This window comes from Mirounga leonina, unplaced genomic scaffold (genome assembly GCF_011800145.1).
Source record: "Mirounga leonina isolate KUSES-001 unplaced genomic scaffold, KU_Mleo_1.0 Mir_174, whole genome shotgun sequence".
NCBI lineage: Eukaryota > Metazoa > Chordata > Mammalia > Carnivora > Phocidae > Mirounga > Mirounga leonina.
The window spans coordinates 41,880,334-41,905,673 of record NW_023270451.1 but is presented as its reverse complement, the minus strand read 5'-3'; the positions used below and the strand labels follow the sequence as shown (position 1 = coordinate 41,905,673).

Sequence of the window (25,340 nt, the reverse complement as noted above, 5' to 3'; positions counted from 1 at the left end):
TTTTATTTAAAGATTTTATTTATTTGAGAGAGACTGTGCACGAGAGAAAGCAAGCATGAGCGGGGGGGGGGGGTGGAGGGAGGAACAGAGGGGGAGGGAGAAGCAGACTCCCTGCTGAGCACAGAGAGGCCCAGCCTCTGCCCCCCGCAGGGCTCAGTCTTCCCCCACCCCACCCTGAGATCATGACCTGAGCCAAAATCAAGAATCAGACACTTAACCAACTGAGCCACCCAGGCACCCCTAAAGATTTTATTTTTAAGTAATCTCTACACTCAGCATGGGCCTCAAACCCAATACCCCAAGATCGAGAGTTGCATGCTCTACCCACTGCACCAGCCAGGCACTCTGAATTTTTTTTTAAAGATTTTATTTTCAAATAATCACTATACCCAACATGGGGCTCAAACTCACAACCCCAAGATCAAGAGTTGCATGCTCTACCGACTGAGCCAGCCAGGTGCCCCTAATTGAATTTAATTTTAAACATTTAAACTTTTTGTCTAAAAAATGGGGCATCAAAGCTGAAATTTTAGGCATTTGTTACTGCCTTGTTTTGGCACATCTGAGAGGCAGGCTATGAATGCTCTAGAGAAAAACAGAAGAGAGATTATGGTGTTTTCTGGACATAGCACCTCCCATTCTGTTACACAGATCATAAAATGAGAATTTTTCAGAGGATTTTTTTAAAGTAAAAAAAAAAAATAGTTCACATTCCCTTCTGCCACCTATCAAGTGTCACCTTCTAAGGCCACATGCACTTTGTTCTTGAATTTGAGACTTCTGCCCCACTGCCCGCCTCAGTCTCCAGGGATTATGAGTTAATCTTTCCCAAAGTCTTACTTTAAAATTTTTTCATTATGTATTTTTAAGGTCATACAGAGATGGATAATAAAAACAACATAACAATATAGTGATGCTCTAAACATGTTTGGCCATTATTTCTCAAAAGCACATTAAAGTCTAAGAGAAGCCGCCCAGAGGTGGAAACTGGAAGAAAATCCAGGCACGATGCCTTAGTCTGTGCACATTCCACCTCGGCCTCCTGTCAGCGTGTGTGTGTGTGTGTGTGTGTGTGTAACTCATTTCCCCAGACTACTTTGCACACACCCAGAGTTCTTAGAAGGAATGAACCGGTCATCAATGAATCAATGAACAGAAGGGCAAATAGGTTAGGAAGAGAAGACCAGAGTTCAGAGTAGACCTCGTTTATCCTTCCAAATCCCCCACCCACACATACACTCAGGGCTGCCTTCTGACTTTCCTGGGCCCTGGGTACTTTTGCCTTCATGGGCTCTTTCTGCCACACACAAAAATATTAAGGATCATACTTTATGTCTACACTGACATGAAGATGAATATATTAATGTTATGTAATAAAACCTTTCCTCTGATCTCAAAGCGCATTTTATTTTTCCGATTTTAAAAGAAATTAAAACATTTTCACGGGCCTCTAAAAGCCGCGTGGGCCCTGGTCACCACTATGCCTAATGGAGAAGTCAGTGGGGCCCACGCTGAGCAAGGCAGAAGGCTGGTAACAGCGGCCAAGGTTATCCTGCGCCACCCTTCCCCGCCCCGTGGGCCAGAGCACCTAGTCATCGGGTCACATGGAAGCCATGCGCCCTCACAGGGTGCTGGCTGCTCCATTTTTCCACTGGAGAGACAGGAGTTCTTGAATATACCAAAAGGGAAATTAAATATTTCCGAAGGCTGAATGTTCTATATAAACAGCACAAGACATGTACCCGTTACTGAAATAGTGGACCTTTACACAGATGAGACAAGAGTGAAAAGGAAACCCACTTGTCAACGTGCCGCAAACTTGTGATAAAAAAAAAGAAAGATTCTGAACTAAAACTATAAAACCCACAATGACTACAGTGTCACAAACCCCCTGGCCACTCGACATACTGTTCATTGATGATGGTAGCAATGACAAATAGTTCTGAAAAAAATCAAGGCTTTTTCCCCCTATTTACTTGCCATTGCCCAACTGTGAACATGTACGCTTTGAGTAACATGTCCCGCTTCACGGAAAGAGCTCTGACTTATGGTCACAAGACTAGGGATAAATGCTGGTTTACCACTTTCTAAATTACGAACTTATTCATTGAGCCTCTGTTTCCACATCTGGAAAATGGGGATAATACCTGTTCCAACTTATCTCAGCTGTTTGTTAGGAATATCAAATTATAAAACATTGGTGAAAATGCTGAGAAGTTGTTCATTAAGTGCTACGTGAATGTAGGGGCACCTGGGTGGCTCAGTCAGATAATCGTCAGACTCTTGATTTCCACTCAGGTCACGATCTCAGGGTGGTGAGATCGAGCCCCGTGTCAGGCTCCTCCCTGGGCAAGGAGCCTGCTTAACCTGCTTAAGATTCTCTCTCTCTCCCTCTGCCCCTCCCCGCCACCCTCACCCCCCGCCCGTGCTCTCCCTAAAAATATATATGTTTAAGTGCTACGTGAATGTAAAGTATTATTACACAGAAAGGAAAATGCTTATAAACTCAAAGCATTGAGACCTTCCCACAGACATTGGCAATAAGCAATTAAGCTAAACCAACTGTATGTATTTTTTAAAGTACAAACTGTTAATTTAAGGACCCAGCGGCAAACACTCTGTCATTTTTCAGCGAAATATAGACTGACCTAAAGATTTCATAGCACTTGCTCAGAGCAAGCCCCTCATAATATTTGTAGAAGGAATGGACAGCGTAATGACAAATTACAGTAAAGAAGTCTTTTCTTCATCTCAGTGGCCTGGAATTCTCAGACTCTACTATTATTATTACTCATTAAGTCTAATCTTTACATAGGGAAGGGTCTGTTGAATACATATTCTAAAACGATGCTGGGGTAAAAAACAGTCTTCTAAGAACAGCAATGCTTTTTAAATACACACTCGAAGTCAACTATGGTGCTAAGACTCCAAATATTTTTTTCAATCTTGAAAATCTTTAACTTGGTAGGAGTGCTAAATGTCACTATTCTTTTGTGGATGGTGAGCTTTTCCTTTCTCACTCTCTTAAACACTGCTGTGGCCCGAGGGCCATCCTGGCTGCTATTCTTCATACCCTGTTGCACTTCCAGGAGGATCTCACCCAAACATGTGGCTTAAAGCACCCAGCATGAGCTGAGGATTCCATCTCTGTCCCAGTCCAGGGATCTCTCCACATGCATATCCAGCCTCTTGCCTAGAGGTCCCACGAGCACAGAGTCCACACCCTTGCCACACCATCCTGCTTCCCATCTCATTTCCAGCAAACCCGCCAGAAATCCAGTTACCCCTGACTTCTCTCTTTGACTCACCTCCCAAATCCACACTGACCAAGTTCTCAAGATTCACCCTCCTTTGAACTCCCCACAACCCTATTCCCCCTGCTACTGCTTTGGTTCAAGGCCCACTTGTCCAACATTAATGCATGGGCTGCTGGTGGATCTCTGGGCCTGTATCCAATTCATCCCCCACACTAAGACAAGGATGGCCCCAAAGCACACATCTGGTGATGTCATTTTCCTTTTAAAAGTCCTTCAAAACCTGCCCCCTAACCTTCAAGATCAAGTTCAGACTCCTTAGCTAGCACAATAGTCTTTCATGATTTTTACTCTACTCATCTCCAAAGGCTAAACAAAAGTCCCCCTACACGACATGCCAGTTTGCACCTCCGTGCTTTTGAACATATTGTTCCCTCTGCCTGGACTGCTGTCCCTACCCCCTTATGCGCTTTCTTCTTCGTCATCATTTCCTCTTGCCCTCATTTTCTGCTAACTCCAATTCATTTTTCAAAATGCAGCTCAGTCTCTGGCAATCCTCTGATTCACCCAGTCTGATTAACCTGACCTCCTCCGAGCCCCTCATGCCTCTGGGCACACACCTGGGCCCTGTCCCTCCTCACCACAACTTACTGGGCTGTCTAATGCCCACAGGCCTCCTCTACCGGATGCTGAGCTCCCTCAGGGGAGCATAGGACGTGAGAGCCTGGCACAGTCAATGCATTCCATTAATATTACTTAATGAATAAATGAATGCCTGCAGGAATGAATGAACTGCCTTCAGGAAAAAAAAAAACAAAATCGAGATCAAACTTCAATTGAAATAAAATCCTCATCCACTTGGGTTCTTGGACTCTGAATTAACGGTAAGTTATTTAGCAGCTGGTCTAAAGTTTATCTTAATTTAACAAACCCCCTTCCTCTAAGGGTGTGCCAATTAACAGCATATGGCTACATGAGCAATGTTTAAGATCTATGAGAACAAACTGTTTTCGAGCACCCTAAAGAACTCCAGAAGCACCTATTTACATAGAAATAATTGAAAATCATTCTGATAGCTTCAATAACTTGGGTCCCCTAAGACCTGTACCAGACAATTTGTTTGCCTAGTTGGAGTTAAAATATGTACTTGAAAGTAATAAAAGTACATTTATTTTTAAAATATTCTATAATTCAGATGGGCCTCCCCTCCCCCACCCCGCAATTAGTAGGAATTAGTGAAGTTTCACCGCGCTTCCAGCTATGAATAGCACACCCAGGAAGCCAAGGTTCACCTATAATCTCTTAATTAGACGCATCCCTCACGATGCTGCCCACCATCCTTCAAAGGAATGTTGACAGCCTGTCAGCCACAGAGGACAGCTCCGAGTTCCATACCTAGAATCATATGGATTTCCTATGAAAATTGCTTCAGCAGCAGCAGTTAGTCAATTTAATAACCTTATTAAACACTTTAATGACTTCTTGGGCCTAATGACTATATCTAGTATGAAGGAAGAAGCCAGGCAGAGTAGAATTAAAAATTTAAACTAACTGATCCCTACTGTTCTCCATGTGGGAAAAGGCTTCTGAAGAAAGAGAGACTGCTAGACTCTTTGAAAAATCTAATTCCTGTGTTCTCTTATAATAATTGCTCTTTGATTTCAATGCACCCTGTTTCCCCCCTCCCCCACCACCCCAGGTTCAACCTTTGTCCATTTATCCATCTACCTTGTCTTCTTTCTTTTCCTTAGCCTGGACATGAGATGAAATTAACAACAAAAATAACTGTATTGTATAGGGCACTGTGACAAGTGTTTTACACGTTTCTCTTTAATCTTTACAACAATCCTAAAGGGTCAATAATATTATCACCCATTATACAAATAAGGAAAGTAAGGCTTCTAAAGCTTAGGCAACTGGCCCAAAGTCAAATGGCCAATAGGCTGAGCTAGGTTTCAAACTCAAACCTTGCTCCAAAACCTGCGCTCTCAAACATATTATATCTCACAGTTCTTTTAGCATGATAAATCTCAGATAATTTCCATTTTCACTGCATTGTATTATTTTGGAGGGGAAAAATTATAATCTTTGCTATTAGCTAAACTATCAGGTCAAAAAACATGCACTTCTCAAAGGCTTTCTATTCCATCTTTATATTTCTAGCCCCAAGCACAGTGTTAGCACATAGTAAGTCCTCATGAAATGTTTAAGAATTAACCAACCAATTGACTACAAAGATGTTTCAAAAACAAAAGATGTGCAGATGCTGTATGCTGAAAATTACAAGATGCAGTTGAAAGAAATCAAAGAAGCATATAGTTCTTTGTCTATATCTATGTAAGTGTATGTCTATACTGTGTTCATGAATTGAAAGACTCAACACAGTAAAGAGATCAATTCTCCCCAAATTGATCTATAGGTTTAATGTAATTCCTGTATAAATCCCAGTTAGATGGTCTGAAGACACAGATGAGCTTATTCTAAAATTTACATGGAAAGGGACCCTAGAATAGCCAAAACAATTTTGAAAAAGAACTAAGTGAAAAGAATCCCTCTGCCTGATGACAAGGCTCACTAGATAGCTACAGTAATCAAGACCATATGGTACTGGAAGAGGTACACAGACCAATGGAACAGAACAGAAAACCCAGAAATAGACCCATACATTGGGGCGCCTGGGTGGCTCAGTCAGTTAAGCATCTGCCTTCAGCTCAGGTCATGATCCTGGGGTCCTGGGATCAGGCCCCACATCGGGCTCCCTGCTCCATGGGGAACCTGCTTCTCCCTCTCCCTCTGCCTGCTCCTCCCCCTGCTTGTGCGGTCTCTCTCTGTCAAATAAATAAATAAAATCTTTTTTAAAAAAAAAAAGACCCATACAGATATGCCCAACTGATTATTGACAAACGTGTAAAAACAATTCAATAAAGGACAGACAGCCTTGGGGTGCCTGGGTGGCTCAGTCGTTAAGTGTCTGCCTTCGGCTCAGGTCATGATCCCAGGGTCCCGGGATCGAGCCCCGCATCGGGCTCCCTGCTCCGCGGGAAGCCTGCTTCTCCCTCTCCCACTCCCCCTGCTTGTGTTCCCTCTCTCACTGTCTCTCTCTCTGTTGGAAAATAAATAAAATCTTTTTTTTTTTTTAAGATTTTTTTTTTTTTTTTGAGACAGAGAGAATGAGAGACAGAGGGCATGAGAGGGAGGAGGGTCAGAGGGAGAAACAGACTCCCCGCCGAGCAGGGAGCCCGATGCGGGACTCGATCCCGGGACTCCAGGATCATGACCTGAGCCGAAGGCAGTCGCTTAACTGACTGAGCCACCCAGGCGCCCCTAAATAAAATCTTTAAAAAAATAATAATAAAGGACAGACAGCCTTTCAACAAGTGGTTCTGCAGCAATTTGACATCTACCTTCAACCTGACCCTTGCACTTTCTACAAAAATTAACTGAAAATGGATCACAGATTTAAATGTAAACATAAAACTATCAGGAAAAAAAATATAAGAGAAGATGTTTGGGACCTAGGCCTAGACAAAGAGTTCAAAGACTGATGCCAAAAGGATAATCCACGTAAGGAAATGGTGATATATGGGACCTCACCAAAACTAAAAGTTTCCCCTGCAAAAGACCCCTCAAAGAAGTTGAAAAAACAAATGACAGACTGGAAGAAAATATTTACAAATCACACATCCTCAAAGGACTTGTACCTAGAACCTATATAGAGCTTTCAAAACTCAACATTTTTTTAAAGATTTTATTTATTTATTTGAGAGAGGAAGAAAGAGAGAGAAAGAGAAAACACAAGCAGGGGGAGGGGCAGAGGGAGAAGCAGGCTCCCCACCAAGCAGGGAGCCCGATGCGGGGCTCGATCCCAGGACCCTGGGATCATGACCTGAGCCGAAGGCAGATGCTGAACCGACTGAGCCACATAGGCACCCCTCAAAACAACATTTAAAGAAAAAACGAATTCAATTAGGAAACAGGTAAAACACCCAAAGAGCCGTTTCACCAAGGAGGACACACAGATGGCAAGCAAGCACGTGAAAAGTGGCGCGTCGTTAGCCATCAGGGAAATGCGGCTCGCCGCCATCGTGTGATACCCCTGGGCCCACCACAGCTGCTGCTGGTATTGCTATAGTGTGTGTTAGCCATTTTGATAGGTGTGTGTTTTTCTTTAATTTTCACTGTAGCCCAGCTTTATAGTACAGTAAACATAACTATGTGCTCATCGTAAGAATATTTACTCAGATTACAGAAAGATGAGTGGGGGGACAAGGGCTAATGAATCAGAACCTCTAGATGTTAATGAGTATTAATTGCTCAGAGGCTTGATGAGAATTTTCTACCACAAAAATGAAGACTTGTTTCATTTTGTGTTCACTTTCTCAGGACGTTTATTTTCCCCTATTCCAAAGTATGTTTTACATGCTTATGTATTTAAACTAAGGACTCGTTCATTCATTCATTCAATTAAAGAGCACTGAGTCTGTGCTAGGAACGGTTCTAAATTGGAGAATTTAACCAATGGCTTATTCACCGGGGTTCTGTTCGGGGCTCCCACATAACAATCTTAAAACTAAAATTTAGCCCATTTTACACACTACATTCTTTACAAATAACAAGCTTGAAAGGCAGAAAGAATGTATCAAGTAAGCTTCCTGCTTCCTAATAATAGTTATGACAAATCACCTAAAAGACATACTACAAAAGATGTTACTTGCCACTTTATAGCTTGGAGGGTATTTAAATGCCATGCTCTGGCAGTTTTGAATGATGATTTTTAAGAAAGCTTTTACTACTTCAGGAGTAACTATGGATGAGATTCACTTAGACCTGCCTTTTATATGACTTACAACAGTTCATTATGTTGCAAGCTTCTTTACACAAGTGGCATCCAAAATTAAGGAGTTACCTTTGTATCTCATAACACATTAGGAAAAGTACAGTGGGAAAAACTCATCTTTTGCAATAAGAAGTAAGCTAACCTGTGTTAAACTACACCAAAAGGACACAATCAGCAAAATCCAGTTTGTGAAAACCTCTATAAACAAAAGATGCAGTTTCTTTTTTTTTTTTTTTTTTTAAGATTTTTATTTATTTGACAGAGACAGACACAGCGAGAGAGGGAACACAAGCAGGGGGAGTAGGAAAGGGAGAAGCAGGCTTCCTGCTGAGCAGGGAGCCCGATGCGGGGCTCGATCCCAGGACCCTGGGATCATGACCTGAGCCGAAGGCAGACGCCCAACGACTGAGCCACCCAGGCGCCCCAATGCAGTTTCTTCAACAAACTGCAAAAGGGGAAAAAAGCAGAACAGACTTTAAGCAATATATTAACCCAATGCAACGTGTGGTCTATATTTGGATCATGATTAGAACAACAAAATATATATACGTCCCCCCCCAAAAGAATCAGAAAAACTTGAACACTGAATATTTGATGTTATGAAAGAATTAACGCTAATTATTTAAGGTGTGATAATATGGTTTATTCCTAAGAAGGGTCATTTGCTACACATGCATACTGAAATATTTACAGATAAAAATACACAATGTCTAGAATTTGTTTCAAAATAATTCACTGTCTGAGACCAGGAGGAAATGGATTGTGGTGGGGGGATAGTTTGGTTATGAATTAATAATGTGTTAATTGTTGAACCCTTAGGTACATAAGGGTTCATTATATTATTCTCTCTGCTTTGTGTATGTCTAAAATGTCATAAATGAAAAGTTAAAACTGGAGAAAGTAAAAGGAAAGAAGGGAGGGAAGTAGGGCAGGGCGGTCATCCCAAGCAGACTGCTTTATGAAAGGGAACAAATGTGGGACTCGAAAGTGAAAGCAAGTCAGAAACATAGAGCTGAAATGTTAGCCATTTGTTCAACATTTACTGATGCCATGAACATAACACTAACCTTATCAACCTTAAAAAATATGACTTTTTCATTATTATAAAAATAAAACATGTATGTAATTAAGAAAGAGAGATATATTGGGGCGCCTGGGTGGCTCAGATGGTTGAGCGTCTGCCTTCAGCTCAGGTCATGATCCCAGGGTCCTGGGATCGCGTCCCACATCGGGCTCCTGGCTCGGCAGGGAGTCTGCTTCTCCCTCTCCCTCTGCCTCTCCCACTGCTCATGCTCTCTCTCTCTCTATCTCTGTGTCTCAAATGAATAAATAAAATATTTAAAAAAAAAAAAGAAAGAGAGATATATATAAAAATTTCAAAAACAGATGAGTACACCATGAAAATGAAGCCCCCTACCTACTGGACTCCCAGTTTTTTGCCCACCTAAGCCAGGACTTTTATATATTTTTTATATTATACATATATTATATTATATATATTTTATATTATACACACATTATTATATATCATGTTATATATTATATATAACATATTATACATTATATTGTTATATATTATATATACACTTTTTAACACAAATGGAAGCATAATATAAATACAGTTTTATACCTTGCTTTATTTACTGCACAATCTTTTAGAAACCTCTATATGTGAGCAGATATAATTCGGTGTAGTTTTAAAAGTGTTCATTTTAGAACAGTTGGAGATATACAGAACAATCTCCATATATCCTACATCTAGTTTCCCCTATTATAATATCACATCACACAGGCAAGGAAGGAAGGAGGAAGGAAAAACAAAACAATTCATTGTAGGGAGTAGGAGAGTGCTCTGTCTTGTCACTTCCTTCCAAGTCCCGAGCATCACAGGACCCAGGGGGAGGGCTTGCTTACGGGATATTCTTTAATGATATTCATTGGTTCCAGCCCAGTCAGTTTCCAATCAGTTTCCCAATAACAAAACCATGCTTTCCTAGAGCGAGCCCAAAAAGTTACCATGGGTCAGCACAAGCATATCCCGAACATGCAACTGTTAAGTTTCCCTCATGTCCGTCCCTGCAGGGCCCTGTCTCCTCCCTGGGTGACAGGGTCCTCATGGTGCCTGGAATTCCCCTGGGCCCCCCTGCGTCAGCTCCAGTCAGGATATCCGCTGCCACAGAGCTGAGGGATTTACTGCCACTAAGGTGTCAAGTGTGAAGTATGTACAATGGGAGAAAAACCCTTATCCTAAAGGTATAAATTTCTCAAGGCAGAATTCAGCCATCGCGATCCGGGACAGCAAGGGAGATATACATCCCACCCCCAAAAGCCACACACACAAAAGGGGTTTCAGCCCACCCTCGGAGTCATATCACATAGGCAGGGCCATCCCGTTTACACCACAGGAGCCCGGGGCAGAGGAACAAACCCAGTGCCTTGGAGGGACCAGAGTGTGGGACCCCATGAAACACGGTCCAGCAGGAGCGAACTATTTATTCACACATCACAGAAGAGGAGCTCAACGTGGCAGGAAGCGAGGGTCTTTAGCAATGCAGAAAAAACCAAACTGCTTGCTCTGGACATTGGAATATAAAGAGGATGAAAATGCCTGACTCCACGAAAGACAGCCTGAAACGTGTTTCCTAACACAGCCACCTGCCTTTTCATTAGGATTCTGGGTTCTGTCTCATTAAACAGAAGAGTTGATTCAGTTGGGTCCATCTAATTATTCTTATTAAAATATGTAACCATAATATTTTAATTGTAAATTAAAGTTGCATGCATGAACGAATCGGAATTCATTTTAATTTTACAATGGCCCAACGCCAAGGCCTTTTTATGGGGAAGATCCATCAGCTTGGATACTGCTCTCCTGGGAATCCAAACCAATGTGCAAATGGAACGTGTTTAACTAACAAGGGAGACTCTCACTCCCTGCTCTCCTCTCTCTAGATTTATTGCAATAATAAAGCTATTTTAACAAGAGAGACTCCATTTGGTTACCCAACCCCCACATCTATTAAAAAAAAAAAAAAATTGGGCGCCTGGGTGGCTCAGTTGGTTAAGCGACTGCCTTCGGCTCAGGTCATGATCCTGGAGTCCCGGGATCGAGTCCCGCATCGGGCTCCCTGCTCGGCGGGGAGTCTGCTTCTCCCTCTGACCCTCCTCCCTCTCATGCTCTCTGTCTCTCATTCTCTCTGTCTCAAATAAATAAATAAAATCTTTAAAAAAAAAAAAAAAATGCCAAACTTCTAGGCTGGAGCTACCAGTTAGGTAGAACCAACATGTCACTCCTAAGCTGTCTGAATTTTAAGCAAGGATGGTAAATAGGTCTCGATTCATGTGCCAATGACAAAATTAATCAGTAAAGTCTGCTATGGGCACCGAGTGGAAAGTGCTTTACACACATTGCGTCCTCCGTCTAGATGCTAGAACAATCAGTGATAGCACATTCTGCCCTTACATATGCAGTCAGGTGGGACCTGAGCTATTTCCACTAAACATCAACCAGGCACTAGGATATTTAAAGGCTCAACCAAAACCTCCTCCACTTCTAACTGCACTGACTACAGGGTAGGTGGTGAGATAAAAATACCTTGTGAAATTGATTCTTTAGAAAAGCCTCTTCTTGGCTTCTAAGCTGAGGCCTGAGGATAAGGAGGTGTTAGCCAGTCAACAAAGAGTGAAGTCTGGGGGAAGAGAGATCATTCCAAGCAGTGGGAGAAACATCTGTGAAAGCCCAGGGGCCCAGGGTGCACAAAGCATTCAAATCTGCAGAACAAGCTCCAGAATAAGAAGTGAGAAGTGCATCGAGGGAGAGGGAGAGGCAGAAGACGAGCCTAGGGAAGGAAGCAGGGTTCAATCAAACAGGGCCTTAGAAACCACATTTAGGAGTTTTGACTTTGTTCTCAGAGCAATGTGTTAGACGCCAGGAGATCATTCTGGCCACGGGTAGACAATGGGCTGATATGTGATGAAAAGCACTATATTACAATACATCCAGAACCTAGCCTGACTATGCTTGTTCTTGCTGACAGAGGCTAAACTTCTAAACATTTCATCTTTCTCCTATTTTTTTCCTTTTCAGTTGAAGGACTTTCTAGTTTAAAATTCCTTAATGTTATAATATTATTATATAATTATTTATAATAAAGGACTTTTGGGGGCACTTGGGTGGCTCCAGTCAGTGAAGCGTCCAAATCTTGATTTCGGCTCAGGTCATGATCTCAGGGTCGTGAGATCGAGCCCCGGGTTGGGTTCCACACTGAGCACAGAGGCTGCTTAAGATTCCCTCCTTTCCCTCTGCCCCTCCCCCTACCAAGCTCCCCCCATCAAATAAATAAATAAATAAAATCTTTGAATGACTTTTGCAAGGTCAATAAAATACTTTATGTAGTTGGTTAAAATTTGTGTAGTTTTTAATTGAAGTGAGTTTGTAATAAAAATCAAGTGATTGAACCAACTAAGCAAAAAATTTAGAAAATTAAAAATTTTTTAAATTTAAAATAAACCTTCTTCTAATTGGGAAAAAAAAAAGCCTTTGTTGCTTTCATTGGCAGTTTTTTCCCCCTAAAAGAACAACTTTTAAAATGTGCCTTTGGATGGGGCACCTGGGTGGCTCAGTGGGTTAAGGGTCTGCCTTCGGCTCAGGTCATGCATGATCTCAGGGTGCTAGGATCGGGCCCTGCGTCAGGCTCCCTGGTCCATGGGAAGCCTGCTTCTCCCTCGCCCACTCACCCTGCTTGTGTTCCCTCTTGTTGTGTCTCTCTCTATCAAATAAATAAATAAAATCTTTAAAAAAAAAAAAAAAGTGCCTTGGGAATGTGCCGGCGATCACACCCCCACTCCCGTCAGGCCGACGCAGGTGTGTAGTGAAGAATTCACCTCACCCGGAGGGAGGTCTGGCCTCTGCCCTTGGCTCCTGGGAGGTGATCTCTAGGCCCCTGGCATATCCTGCCTGACAAGAGTAATTTTGCTAGCCTGCCCTTTGGCCAACAATGCAAATATGATGGGGGTTTAGGACCACACTGTACCAACTGCAACCTTTGGAGGAACTGGAGACTAACGATATCAGCCTGACCCCAGGAGGACTGGAGACTAAAAGTCAGCCACACAGGCAGTTTGCGACTGAGCCCCAGTAAAAACTGGATACCAAAGGCCCTACTGAGCTCCCCTATGCATATCATTACGCATCAATGGCGGCAGCTTAACTCTAGCAACTCCATAAGGAGAAGATGAGCTGGAGCTCCACATGTGGACTTGGACCCCTCCCCAACTCTATCCTCTGCATCCCTTCCTCTGGCTGGTTCAAATTTGTGTCCTTTCCCTGTAATAAACCATAACTGTGAGCATAACAGCTGTCTCCATGAGTTCTGTTTAAGTCTTTCTTGTAAATTATTAAAACTGAGGATGGTTTGAGGAACTCCTGAAATTGTAATTAGTGTCAGCAGTGAGAGAAGTCATGTGGGGACCTGCAGTTTGGCCAACTTCACAGAGAAGGCATTTCCTGAAAGAAACAGCTTGATCCCAGTATTATTTAATACAGAGACAGGAGAAAAGTCTTGGTATCGTATGGGGTTAGCTCTATAGGGAAAATAGGGGGACTGACTAGAAAGGGACACACAGTACCTTCTGGGGTGCTGGAAACATCTGCACCTCAATCTGAGTGTGGTTACACAGCTGTACACATAAGAGATAATCTGCTGAGCTATACACATAAGATTAGGGCATTTGATGCATTTTACTGTATATAAGTTATACCCAAAAAGTTAAAAAACAAATAAACCAAAACACTGTCTTTGAAAATGGGGGAGCCCAAAAAATAAGAAAAAGGAAAATAAAAAAGAAAATGCGGAGCCCAACATGGAATTAAACGGTGGAAGTGGGTTAGATTAATGAGAAGAATCTGAACCCAAAGACAGGGCTGAAAGAAAGGATGTGATATCTAACAAAGAAGCTTCTGGAAGGATTCTCTGAAAAGGATTTTTTGGGTTATATAGTGCTTTAAACTTGGGCAAGGCAAACGAAGGACCATGTGGCCACCTGTGTGTGTGTGTGTGTGTGTGTACTCCCTAAAAAGCTCCTCTGCCACTATTCAGTTTCATTAGGCTCACCTAGTGACAATGTGCGTGGAACAGTAGTAGGCAGAATAGGACAAATGGGTACTTATAAGGAGCATCTGGGTGGCTCAGTTGGTTAAGCTTCAGACTCTTGATTTCCGCTCAGGTCATGATCTCAGGGTCGTGAGATAGAGCTCCGTGTCAGGCTCCTCGCTGGGCACGGAGCCTGCTTAACCTGCTTAAGATTCTCTCTCTCCTTCTGCCCCTCCCCCCGCCTCCCTCTCAAAACAAACAAACAAACAAAACTTTCAAGAGAGGGTCACTCAGCAAAGGGTTGGTGTGGGAATTGTCCTACCCTCTTCCCAGTTAGATGAAGCTCCAGAAGCTGAGATTGGAGGCCTGGGAGATCAATCAGGCTGGGTTCAGGAAAGGACAGTGTTCTCTGAACTGTGTGAAACCAAGCCAACAGATCTAAGAGGCAATAAGCAAGGTAAAACTGAAACTAAGGGCAGACAGTTCCCCTGGGTTGTTACCAGAGGTAGGGGGATTCACGTATGAGGCAACAGAGGAGAAAACCAAGAAAGCCAGAGGGAGACTGTTCAAAGCAAAGGGTGGGAGTCAGAGCCTGGAAAAATCTGAGTCATGGAACAAAATACATTTATAAGCAGCGGGTGGGAGTGAGCTAAGAGCCAGCTCAGTCACTGGAACCAAGGAATGAGGGCCGAAGACACACCAATGCTGGGGAATGGGGGGCGCAGGGGCGGTGGGGGCAGGAGGGCAGGTGTTTTACTTTCGTTAGCCCTCCTCTAGGATGCCCTGAAGTATCTTGACTCTCTACCACAGATTGATGGTTAGTGAATGAAGAACTAACCTGCAGTGAGTCAAAATGCATGGATTATTTATTTTTGGATTTGTGATGACATACCTCTTTCTGTTGTTCTGGAAACATCTTCAGCACAGGACACAATCAACCTGAAAAATAAGATACCAACAGTCAGTGATTTGGAAGTTCCATACTGGAGCAGATATGTCTCTCATGGCCTTGCACCCAAATCCTCTGAGAGCAAATCTCTCTGGCTACCCACAGTCTCTGAAAGATGAACCTCTGCTCCTCCTTCCCTCCTGTCCACTGCTGAGCAGACCAAGGTGAACATCAGTCTGCACTGGGGATTGGGAGTTTGAGACATGGCAAATCCAAAGCAGCTGGATGATGACAAGTACTCAAACTGGAAGGCCAGGCAGAGTCTGGCAAGAGTTGGAGCCCTGATGAGTCAGAGGCTGGGGGTGGGGGGGAGCAGAGTGGCCATGAGGGGCCGGAGGGGGATGCTGGTTGGCAGTGAGATGGAGGGAATGGAGATGCCCAGAGAGATCCACCACTGAGAACAGCTCTGATGGATTTAAAATACAAAATGTCTGTAAAACAAAGAATTCTATAGAGCGGGGCTTGGCAAATTTTTTCTGTGAAGAGTCAGATAGTATATATTTGAGGTTTTGCAGGCCAAATGGTCTCTGTTACAACTATGCAAGTCTGCAATTTATAGTGAGAAAGCCCACAGATGCTAAGTAATCGAATGCAGATGGCTATGTTCCAGCAAAACTTTATCTGCAAAAACAGGCGGCAGTAGTTTGCAGATCCTACCTATGGAGCAATCAAATGTTGTGTTTTCAATTCTATACCTTAATAAAGTTCTCTCTTAGATCAACAGGAAAAGATTTTCACAATGTTAAGCTTGGTCTGCATACCTATAGGCAGTCTCCTCTCTGACAAGCAAACTACTGGCTGAGAGTCTGTGGACTATACACGGGGGTAGAAAGAGAAGGGGTTACGTACTTTTCCCAATGGTGAAATAAGGAATACAAGTATAGTTTACATCATTCTCGAGTTTTCTCAGAGATCTCGGAGAATTCTCTAAAATGAAAATGGGGGTGGGGGGGCTTTCAGTAGCATAGTTTTGGGTTTCCTTACCACCCCATGTCAAAGGCTGATTAACACAATGAACTTGCTAATCATGAACTAGACTGGAATTTATATCAAAGCCACAAGGGCATCCTAAACAGAACAAAACTGGTTTTATCGAAGATCTACAGAGTTATTGCAGTCAAATGCTCTACCCCTGAGCTATACCCCCAATCTACAGAGTTATTGATCCACTGTAACAATATACAATTTCATAAACCAAATAGATATGTTTTTCCATATTTCCCACACAAAAGCCAAGAGAAATCTCATGTGCTCCTAGAAGAATGTGCAGGAAGATTTTTAACTAACCTCACAGTGGGCAGAGCCTTTGTAACAGTAAGGGGACAGGAGTGTATTTTTATTAGAAAACAACTGCTATAGCTTTCTTGGGTTTTTTTGTTTGTAATTTATTTGGGTTTTTTTGCTATGTTAGAAGAAGTGGTCAACCCTCAAACAAAATACACCTAACCTCTTCTCCCTTCTGGAGATGTGGCCAGATTCCAGGAGCTGGGGCTTGAGCCTGGAGACAGGCCCGCAAGCTGTATGTGGAGGAAGCAGATAAGTGAAAAAGATGCCACCTTTCCATTAGGTGTCGCCATGTCTCACCATCTCCGCTGGACACCTGGCTTTTTCTGATGCCTTTTCACCCTCGTCTTAGAGCCTTCACAACACTACACTACCGTTTTAATGTTGAAGAGATTCCGCTCTGGGTCAACTGTGTTTAAGGAAAGGCATCAGTCCCCATTTCCTTTTTTTTTAATATTTTATTTATTTATTTGAGAGAGAGAGTGAGCAAGACCGAGAACACAAGCAGGAGGAGGGGCAGAGAGAGAAGGAGAAGCAGGCTCCCCACTGAGCAGGGAGCCCGATGCAGGACTCGATCCCAGGACACTGGGATCACGACCTGAGCCGAAGGCAGACACCTAACCGACTGAGCCACTTAGGCGCTCCATCTCCATTTCCTTTCCTGTTAGGATTCTGCCTCCAGAGAGGGCTTTTACGAGGTTAGACAAAAGCCCTGGTACTGAAAGGGTGTAAGGTAGGAATCCCTGTGAGCACTTGAGGAGAGCGCCCACAGGAGGAGTTGGCTGAATAGCCTGGGTCAGTTTCAGAGGCATCCAAGAAGGTGGGAGAAGAGAGAAGGATGGCTGCTTTCAGGAGTATCCAGGAACGGGTCGATTTGGGGTTCGAAAAAGCTTATTGCCCACCCTTCAAGAGGAGAATCTCTTCCCACCTACACTCAGTCCCCTGCAGTGTGCACAGAGGAGAGAGTGATGTTCTGTCTACACCTGTGTGTCACCAGCTCACTGCCTAGCAGGGGAAAGGCTCACCATGCCAGGGGATTTATGTTGTGGCCATTGTGCTGCCCTGGGAAATGCCCTAGGGTGCTGAAGGCCCCAAAGAGTCCTCTAAGACCCCCAGAGGAACTGCTCCTAGTATTACAGTTAGTAAACACCTCTCCACCCTCATATACACATAAAAATAGAAAAAAAATTGAGAAAAGTGATAGACATGACCATATGAAAATTTAAACCTGTTGTATGTTTCAAAGGGATATAAAGACAAATATTATATGATAATAATATTTATAATACATGACAAAGGATTAATATTTAATTTATGGAAAGCTCTTATAAATCCATACCAAAGAATATTTCTGTAGAAAAATAAGCAAAGTTATAATAATTCACAAAACAAAAACAATAAGGGTCAAACTCAACAACAAAAAACAAACAACCTGATTAAAAACTGGACAAAGGACCCAAACAGACCTTTCTCCAAAGATGATATACAAATAGCCAAAAAGCACATGAAAAGATAGTATTACTAATCATTAGGGAAATGCAAATCAAAACCGCAATGAGTTATTACCTCACATCCAGTAGGAAGGCTACTATCAAAAAAACAGAAAACAAGTACTGGTGAGGATATGGAGAAATTGGAACCTTTGTGCCAATGGGAATGTAAAATCGTGTCGCTCCTGTAGAAAACAGTATGAAGGTTCCTTTAAAAATTAAAAATAGGGTGCCTGACTGGCTCAGTTGGAAGAGCATGATATTCTTGATCTCGGGGTCATGAGTTCAAACCCCACACTGGGGATAGAGATTACTTAAATAAATTTTTAAAAATTAAAAACAGAACTACTATATATATAGTCCAGCAATTTTACTTCTGGGTATACATCCAAAAGAATTGAAAGCAGGATCTCGAAGAGATATTTGCACACCTGTGTTCATAGAAGCATTGTTCCTAAAGCCAAGAAGGGTAAGCAACCCAAGTGTCTGCTGACAAACAAATGAGCTAGATGTGGTATGTATACACAATGGAATACTATTCAGCTTTTAAAAGGAAGGAAATTGTGATACATGCTACAGCATGGATCAACCCTGAGGACATTAATCTAAATGAAATGATCAGTCACATACACAAAAACCAGATACTTTATGATTCTACTTACTTACCTGAAGTTTCTAAACTAGTCAAATTCACAGAAACAGAAGGTAGGATGGTGGTTGCCAGGGGGAAATGGAGAGCTCTTGTAAATGGGTGCAGAGTTTCAGTTTGGCCAGAGGAAACTGATCTGGAGATGCTACACATCAATGTGAATATACATACTAGTGAACTGTACACGTAAAATGGGGAAATGGTAAATTTTACATATTCTTACCACAATTAAAAAGTTTTGGAAAAAAGGCCAATGATCTATTTAAAATGTCTAACCTTGCTATAAACAGAAATGCAAATAAAAAATAAGATACCATATTTGCATCTATTAAATCAGAATGTTTTTTTAATGATAATATCCACACTGGCAAAGATCATGAGAAATGGGACTGATTGCTGCTGGTAGGGATGAGAGCTATTTCAATATTCCTGAAAGACGATTTGGCCATATGTTTCAAAAGAATTTTTAAATTGCTCATGTTCTTTGACTCAATTATTCCACATCTGGGAACTCAACCTAAAAAAATCAATTAGACATATACAAAAAAAAAAAATCTGTATGAAAGAATGTTCCCAATGCAGTGTTTTTAAAAAATAGATCAAATAAAATGGAAACCTAAATGTCCATCAGTAGATTAGAAAAAAATAATGATGGTACAGCTGTAAAACAGACCAGCTTATACCACCACAAATTATGTTATAGAAGAATATTAAATGATAGGGACTGTTCAAGAAGTATTGTCAAGTGATTTTTCTAAATATGTTTTTTTTTTAAGATTTTATTAATTTGTTGTCAGAGAGAGAGAGAGAATGAGCAGGGGAAGCGGCAGAGGCAGAGGGAGAAACAGGCTCCCTGTGAACAAGGAACCCGATGCAGGACTCGACCCCAGGACACTGCGATCACCACCCAAGCTGAAGGCAGATGCTTAACCGACTGAGCCACCCAGGTGTCCCATTATATTTCTATTTCTTTACTTATATATTTGAGAACTGGAGCCTACACATGACAAGTTAGCAGTCGTCATTTCTAATCGCTTCCTTCTGTATTTTTCTAAAAGTTTACAATGCATTTGTTACTTTTAAAGTCTGAAAAAGCTATGTTATTTTTTTAAAAAGTGAAACCCTATGTGCTCAGTTACTTTTGTATTCCCCCGTCCAAGAAAACAGACAACTACATTAATTTTACTGTGTCTTACTTCCTCCTCTGATGTTCAGCAATTTTTCTATATAAATGAAAAATTACTGACTTCTGACTTTCATCTCATAAAGACATGCCGTCAGTGAGGTTGTTTTAGAGTAAAAGTTTAACTCCGTACCAGTTTTTCTCATATCTGTTCTCAGGACCACCTATGTCCTTCCCGCTGCATTGGGCAGATCTGGGAGTGGGGCCATGGCCTCCCCAAATCTCCTCTAGGGGGAAACTGTCAGCCAAGGTCCTGCTGGAGGGGCATCTCTACAGGTAGCCCTACTCTGTATCATGGGGGGGGGAACTGTTCTTAGACCCAGGTGACGGCATCCGTGATAAGCATCAGACTCCAGTGAAGTCAGTCCACACGTTAGTCAGGCGCCTGAGGCACAGCCTGGCACCGAAGGAAGGGCTGGCACTCCCTCCCATATTTGGCCCAGGATGCACTGGGAGACTTGCCAGTTCCCTGGGACCTGAAGTTGGGAAATGATGAAACAGAAAGGGAGGGGTAATGACGTCACAGCTGGAGTTCTGAAGGACCAGAGCTTGCACTTAAACAGAAGCCATGATGAACATAAAAGTTCTCATAAGAGGGGTGCCCGGGTGGCTCAGTAGGTTAAGGCTCTGCCTTCGGCTCAGGTCATGGTCCCGGGGTCCTGGGATCGAGCCCTGCATCGGGCTCCCTGCTCAATGGGGAGCCTGCTTCTCCCTCTCCCCACTCGTGCTCTCTTTCACTATCTCTGTCTCTCTTTCTGAAATAAATAAAAATCTTTAAAAAGTTCTCATGAGATATTAAAGAAACCGGCCACCAGAAAAGCTGAATTATGGAGCTGGCTTCAGCTGCTGACGCCCACAGAGCTGCCTGGAGCCAGTATCCAGGGTGCCCAGTGGCTTAAGGCTACAGTGTCTCCTGACTTCCCAGGCACCCCTTTCCTCAAGGGAGCTTGAGGCAGATCCCAATGTGGGCAATCAAAAGAGTGCATCCAAAAAGAAAAAGGAAAACAAGCTGTATCCTCGAGAGAGCACGTCTGCTCCACCGCAGTCCAGTTTCCATGTTTTGGTACAGCTTGTGCAGGACCCCATGTAAAGCCCGCCCAAGGTCTTCCTCAGTCTGATCTTAGAACTTAAAAAGGACAAACTAAGGGGCGCCTGGGTGGCTCAGTCAGTTAAGCATCCAACTCTTGATCTCAGTTCAGGTCTTGATCTCGGGGTCATGAGTTCAAGCCCCACATTGGGCCCCAGGCTGGGTGTGGAGCCTACTTAAAAAAAAAAAAAGACAAACCAAAATGGAAAAACAAGAAGAAATCTGAAGTTCAGTAAAGTTGGAAGCACAAATAAAATTATCATTTAAGTTTTCTGCCATTTATCACAAAAGAAAAAAATTAAAGAGGATAAGACATGTCTTTTTAAAGTTTATTAGCAGTCAAAAAATACTGGTTCATAGTACAAAAAACAATGAAACCACTAACTTGCTAATCTCAACAACAATATGGGTTCCATTAATGGTCGAGAAGATGATGCCAAGCCAAATTGGGGGGTTTAAAATTCAGGAACAAAAAAAATACATCGAACTTTAATCTCACAACTATTTAGGTAGTATTTAGGAAAAGTACCACCTTAGACTTAGCCACTCTGGACACATAGGCATGCATGTTGTGGGCCTGACCTCTACTTCCCATCATATACACACTAAGGACAGCCCCTGAGGGATAGCGGGGTGGGGTGGGGGGACTGCAGAGAACATGACCAGAAGAAACAGAATTGAAGAAAAGAAGCCATAAAAAGCAGATGTAGGAGAGAAAAGCTGACACCAGAGCAGACACACAGGTAATACTAGACTTCCTGACTTGTGACATCCTCTCTCCCCAAAACCACCCTACCCTCCCAGATCAAACCCAAAAACATTTTTCACATTATCTGAATGGTCTCCTTCCTTTTTTATGCCATTAAGGTTCTCCTACCTAGTAATGTGTCTGGGCTACTCCTTTTCCTCTTCTAGAAAAGCAGATAAATCTTGAGGTTGGGGGAAGGGGTATTAGTAATTTAAATATTAGTGTGAATTCATCCAATCAGATTGCATTCCTAGTAACCAAAAGCTATCTACAATTATTCGCTCCCCTCCCCCACCCCCATCACCACAGTTTTTGGATTAGGATGGAAAAGAGGGGAAACCATTGGTACTTGGGGGTGTGGAGTTCTTTGGAGGTTGATGTATCCCTCAGTGCCCTGCCACAGAATCATGAAAGACCTGAGAACACAGCCCCCTGAAGAACAGCAGAAAATGCCCTGCTCTTCTTTCCTGCCAATGATTGGGAAGACATTTTTTTCAATTTACTCTAGCCCTTCACCTGGTAAGGGGGCTTTGCAGAAGTTCTACCACAACTTCCCATCAAAATACTACCTGAACAATAGCATCAAAAGGATAAAATACCTAGGATTAAATTAACAAAAGAAGTACAAAGCGTATGCTCTGAAAATTACCAAAGATCACTGAAAGAAACTAGAGAAGATCTAAATAAATGGAAAAACATCCCATGTTCATGGACTGGAAGACAACATTGTTAGGAAAGCAATTCTGCTCAAACTGATCTATAGATTCAATGCAATCTTTATCAGAATCTCAGCTGACTTCTCTGTACAAACTGACAAACAGATTCTAAAACTCCTCTCTAATTGCAGGGGACGGAGATTAGTCAAAACAACCCTGAAAAAGAACATAGTAGGAAGACTTCCACTTCCTGATTTCAAAACTTACTACAAAGCAACAGTACTTAAGACAGTGTCCAAGTGGCACAAGGAAAAACAAACAGATTAACAGCATAGAATTAACAATCCAGAAATAAATCCATACCTTTATGGTCAATTGATTTTCAACAGGGTGCCAAAACAATTCAATGGGGAAAAAAAGTCTTTTCAACAAATGGTTCTGGGACAAGTGGATAAACACAAGCAGAAGAATAAAGTTAGAGGTCTACCTACTTTATACCATCTATAGAAATTAACTTGAAATGGATCAAAGAGGAGCACCTGGATGGCTCAGATGGTTAAGCAGCTGCCTTCGGCTCAGGTCATGATCCCAGGGTCCTGGGATCTAGCCCCACTTCGGGCTCCTGGCTCAGCGGGGAGCCTGCTTCTCCCTCTCCCTCTGCCCCTGTTCATGCTCTCTCTCTCTCTCTCTGTATCTCTGTGTCTCAAATGAATAAATAAAAAATCTTAAAAAAAATAATTGATCAAAGACCTAAATGTAAGAAGAAAACACAGAGGTAAATCTTCATGGCCCGGGATTTAGCAAAGGATTCTTAGATATACCAAAAGCATGAGCAACAAAAGAAAAAAAGTCTTTAGACTTCATGAAAATTAAAACTTTCTGTGCTTCAAAGGACACCATCAAGAAAGTGAAAAGACAATGCATGGAATGGGAGAAAATATTTGCAAATCATGTATCTGATAAGGGACTTGTAGCTAGAATATATAAAGAGCTCACCCAACTCAATAATAAAAAAAACTTAAGGACATAATGTATAACATGGTGACTATAGTTGATAATACTGTATTATATAATTGAAATTTTTAAAAGAGTAAAATATTCTCACCAAAAAAAAAAGAAAAAGGGAAAAAAAGTAAGGTGATGGATACATTAAGTAACTTGGGGGGAATCCTTTTACAATGGATATGTAGGATATATATTATCAAATCTTCACATTGTACATTTTAAATATCTTACAATTTTATTTGTCAACTATGCCTCAATAAAGCTGGAAAAATAATAAATATATATTATATTACATATATAAATATAATAATAAAAAGATCATTGATAACTAATAAAGATAACAGATAACTGACAACGCATTTCAAAAACAGGCAAAGGATCCTCAATAGACATTCCTCCAGGGAAAATAGAGAAATGCCCAATAAGCACATGAAAAGATGTTCAATATCATGAGTCATGAGAGGAAAGCAAATCAAAACCAGAGTGAGACACCACTTCACTCCCATTAGGCTGGCTAGAAACACAAAGTCCGATAATAACAAATTTGGGCAAGGATATAGAGAAATTGGAACCCTCATACACTGCCGGTGGATTTGTAAAGTGGTACGGCCACCTCATCAAACAATCCGGCAGTTTCTCAAACCATTAAACACAGACTCACCAGCAATTCTCCTAAGTGTATACCCAAAGAAAGGAAAATGTCCACAGAGAAACTAATATATAAATATAGGCATTATTCATAATAGCCAAAAGGTGGAAATAACCCAAATGTCCATCAATGGATGAATGGATAAACAAACTGTGGTACATCCATACAATGGAATGTTATTTGACAATAAAAAGGAATGAAGTATTGATACATGCCAGAACTTGGATAACCTTGAAAACATGTTAGAAATGATCCACAAATTAGTCCACATATTACACAAGTCCATTCACATGAAAGTCCAGAATCAGGAACTGTTTTATAAAAATAGAAAATAAATGACTGGTTGCTTATGGTTACTGGGTGGGGTGGGTAGAAAGTAGAGGGGTGGAGTTTAGGGGTTCAGGGAAGTGATAGCTAAAGGGCTATCAGGTAATAAAAACTTTCTAAAATTGACTGTGGCTGGGACGCCTGGGTGGCTCAGTGGTTTAAGCTATCTGCCTTCAGCTCAGGTCATGGTCCCAGGGTCCTAGGATCATGTCCCGCATCAGGCTCCTTTGCTCAGCATGGAGCTTGGTTCTCCCTCTCCCTGCCACTCCCCCTGCTTGTGCTCTCAATATCTCTCTCTCTGATAAAATAAAATCTTTAAAAAATTTTAAAAATTAAAAAAAATAAAATTGTAGTGATGGTTGTGTATATCTGCAAATATGCTAAAACCAGTGAATAGTACACTTAATTGGGTAAGCTGTACAGTATGTAGATATTTCAATAAAGCTGGTTTTTTTTTTTAAGTGTTACCTGAAACTCTGAGCTTGACCCATTTTATTCACGGCCCCAATGTCCCTCATCCTGAAAACTACAATGTCTGCCAAGCTGAACGCCCTCCAGGCATCATCCGCTCCTGGGGCTCTCTCATCCCTACTTGGCTCTGACCCCAGCCTCGCTCTGCCATCCCCTCTTGCAACCCTTCCTCCCACTATGCCTTGGGAACCCTCCTCCTAGAGCCAGCAAGTGCCCCACACTCACACCCATCTCAACAGCTGTATCTTGGCTACTCCTTGGCTTCTCCACTCTTCCCTTCCCTTGTGACCCTTAAAAGTCCAAGCTGCTCATGTCCTCAGCACTTCCATTTCTTTTTTTTTTTAAGATTTTATTTATTTATTCATAAGAGACAGAGAGAGAGAGAGGCAGAGGGAGAAGCAGGCTCCCACTGAGCAGGGAGCCCGATGTGGGACTCAATCCCAGGACCCGGGATCATGACCTGAGCTGAAGGCAGATGCTTAACCATCTGAGCCACCCAGGCGCCCTCAGCACTTCCATTTCTAAGGACCAGGAGAAAACCAAATTCCCCTGGTCACTACAGTCTCCAGACAATAACCTACCAACAAGTACCTGGAACCTAGGAATTCATGACCAACTCCCTCCTCCTCACTTCTTGGAATGACTTCCTTCTCTCCAGT

The 25,340-nt window shown here is 42.2% G+C and overlaps 1 protein-coding gene across 7 annotated transcripts in view; it reads right to left on the bottom strand.

Moving 5' to 3' along the window:
* SNX10 (sorting nexin 10) overlaps positions 1–25,340 on the bottom strand; it is a 68,991-nt gene that overhangs the window by 15,252 nt on the left and 28,399 nt on the right. For 6 of the 7 annotated variants that reach the window (XM_035020779.1, XM_035020784.1, XM_035020778.1 and 3 more), the window contains one exon: positions 15,076–15,122. In XM_035020779.1, the coding sequence (XP_034876670.1) occupies positions 15,076–15,099 (24 nt within the window). In that variant the 5' untranslated portion in view covers positions 15,100–15,122. Of the gene's footprint in view, positions 1–15,075; positions 15,123–15,981; positions 16,000–25,340 lie in introns of those variants that run through there. The other variant, XM_035020782.1, reaches the window with a different exon arrangement.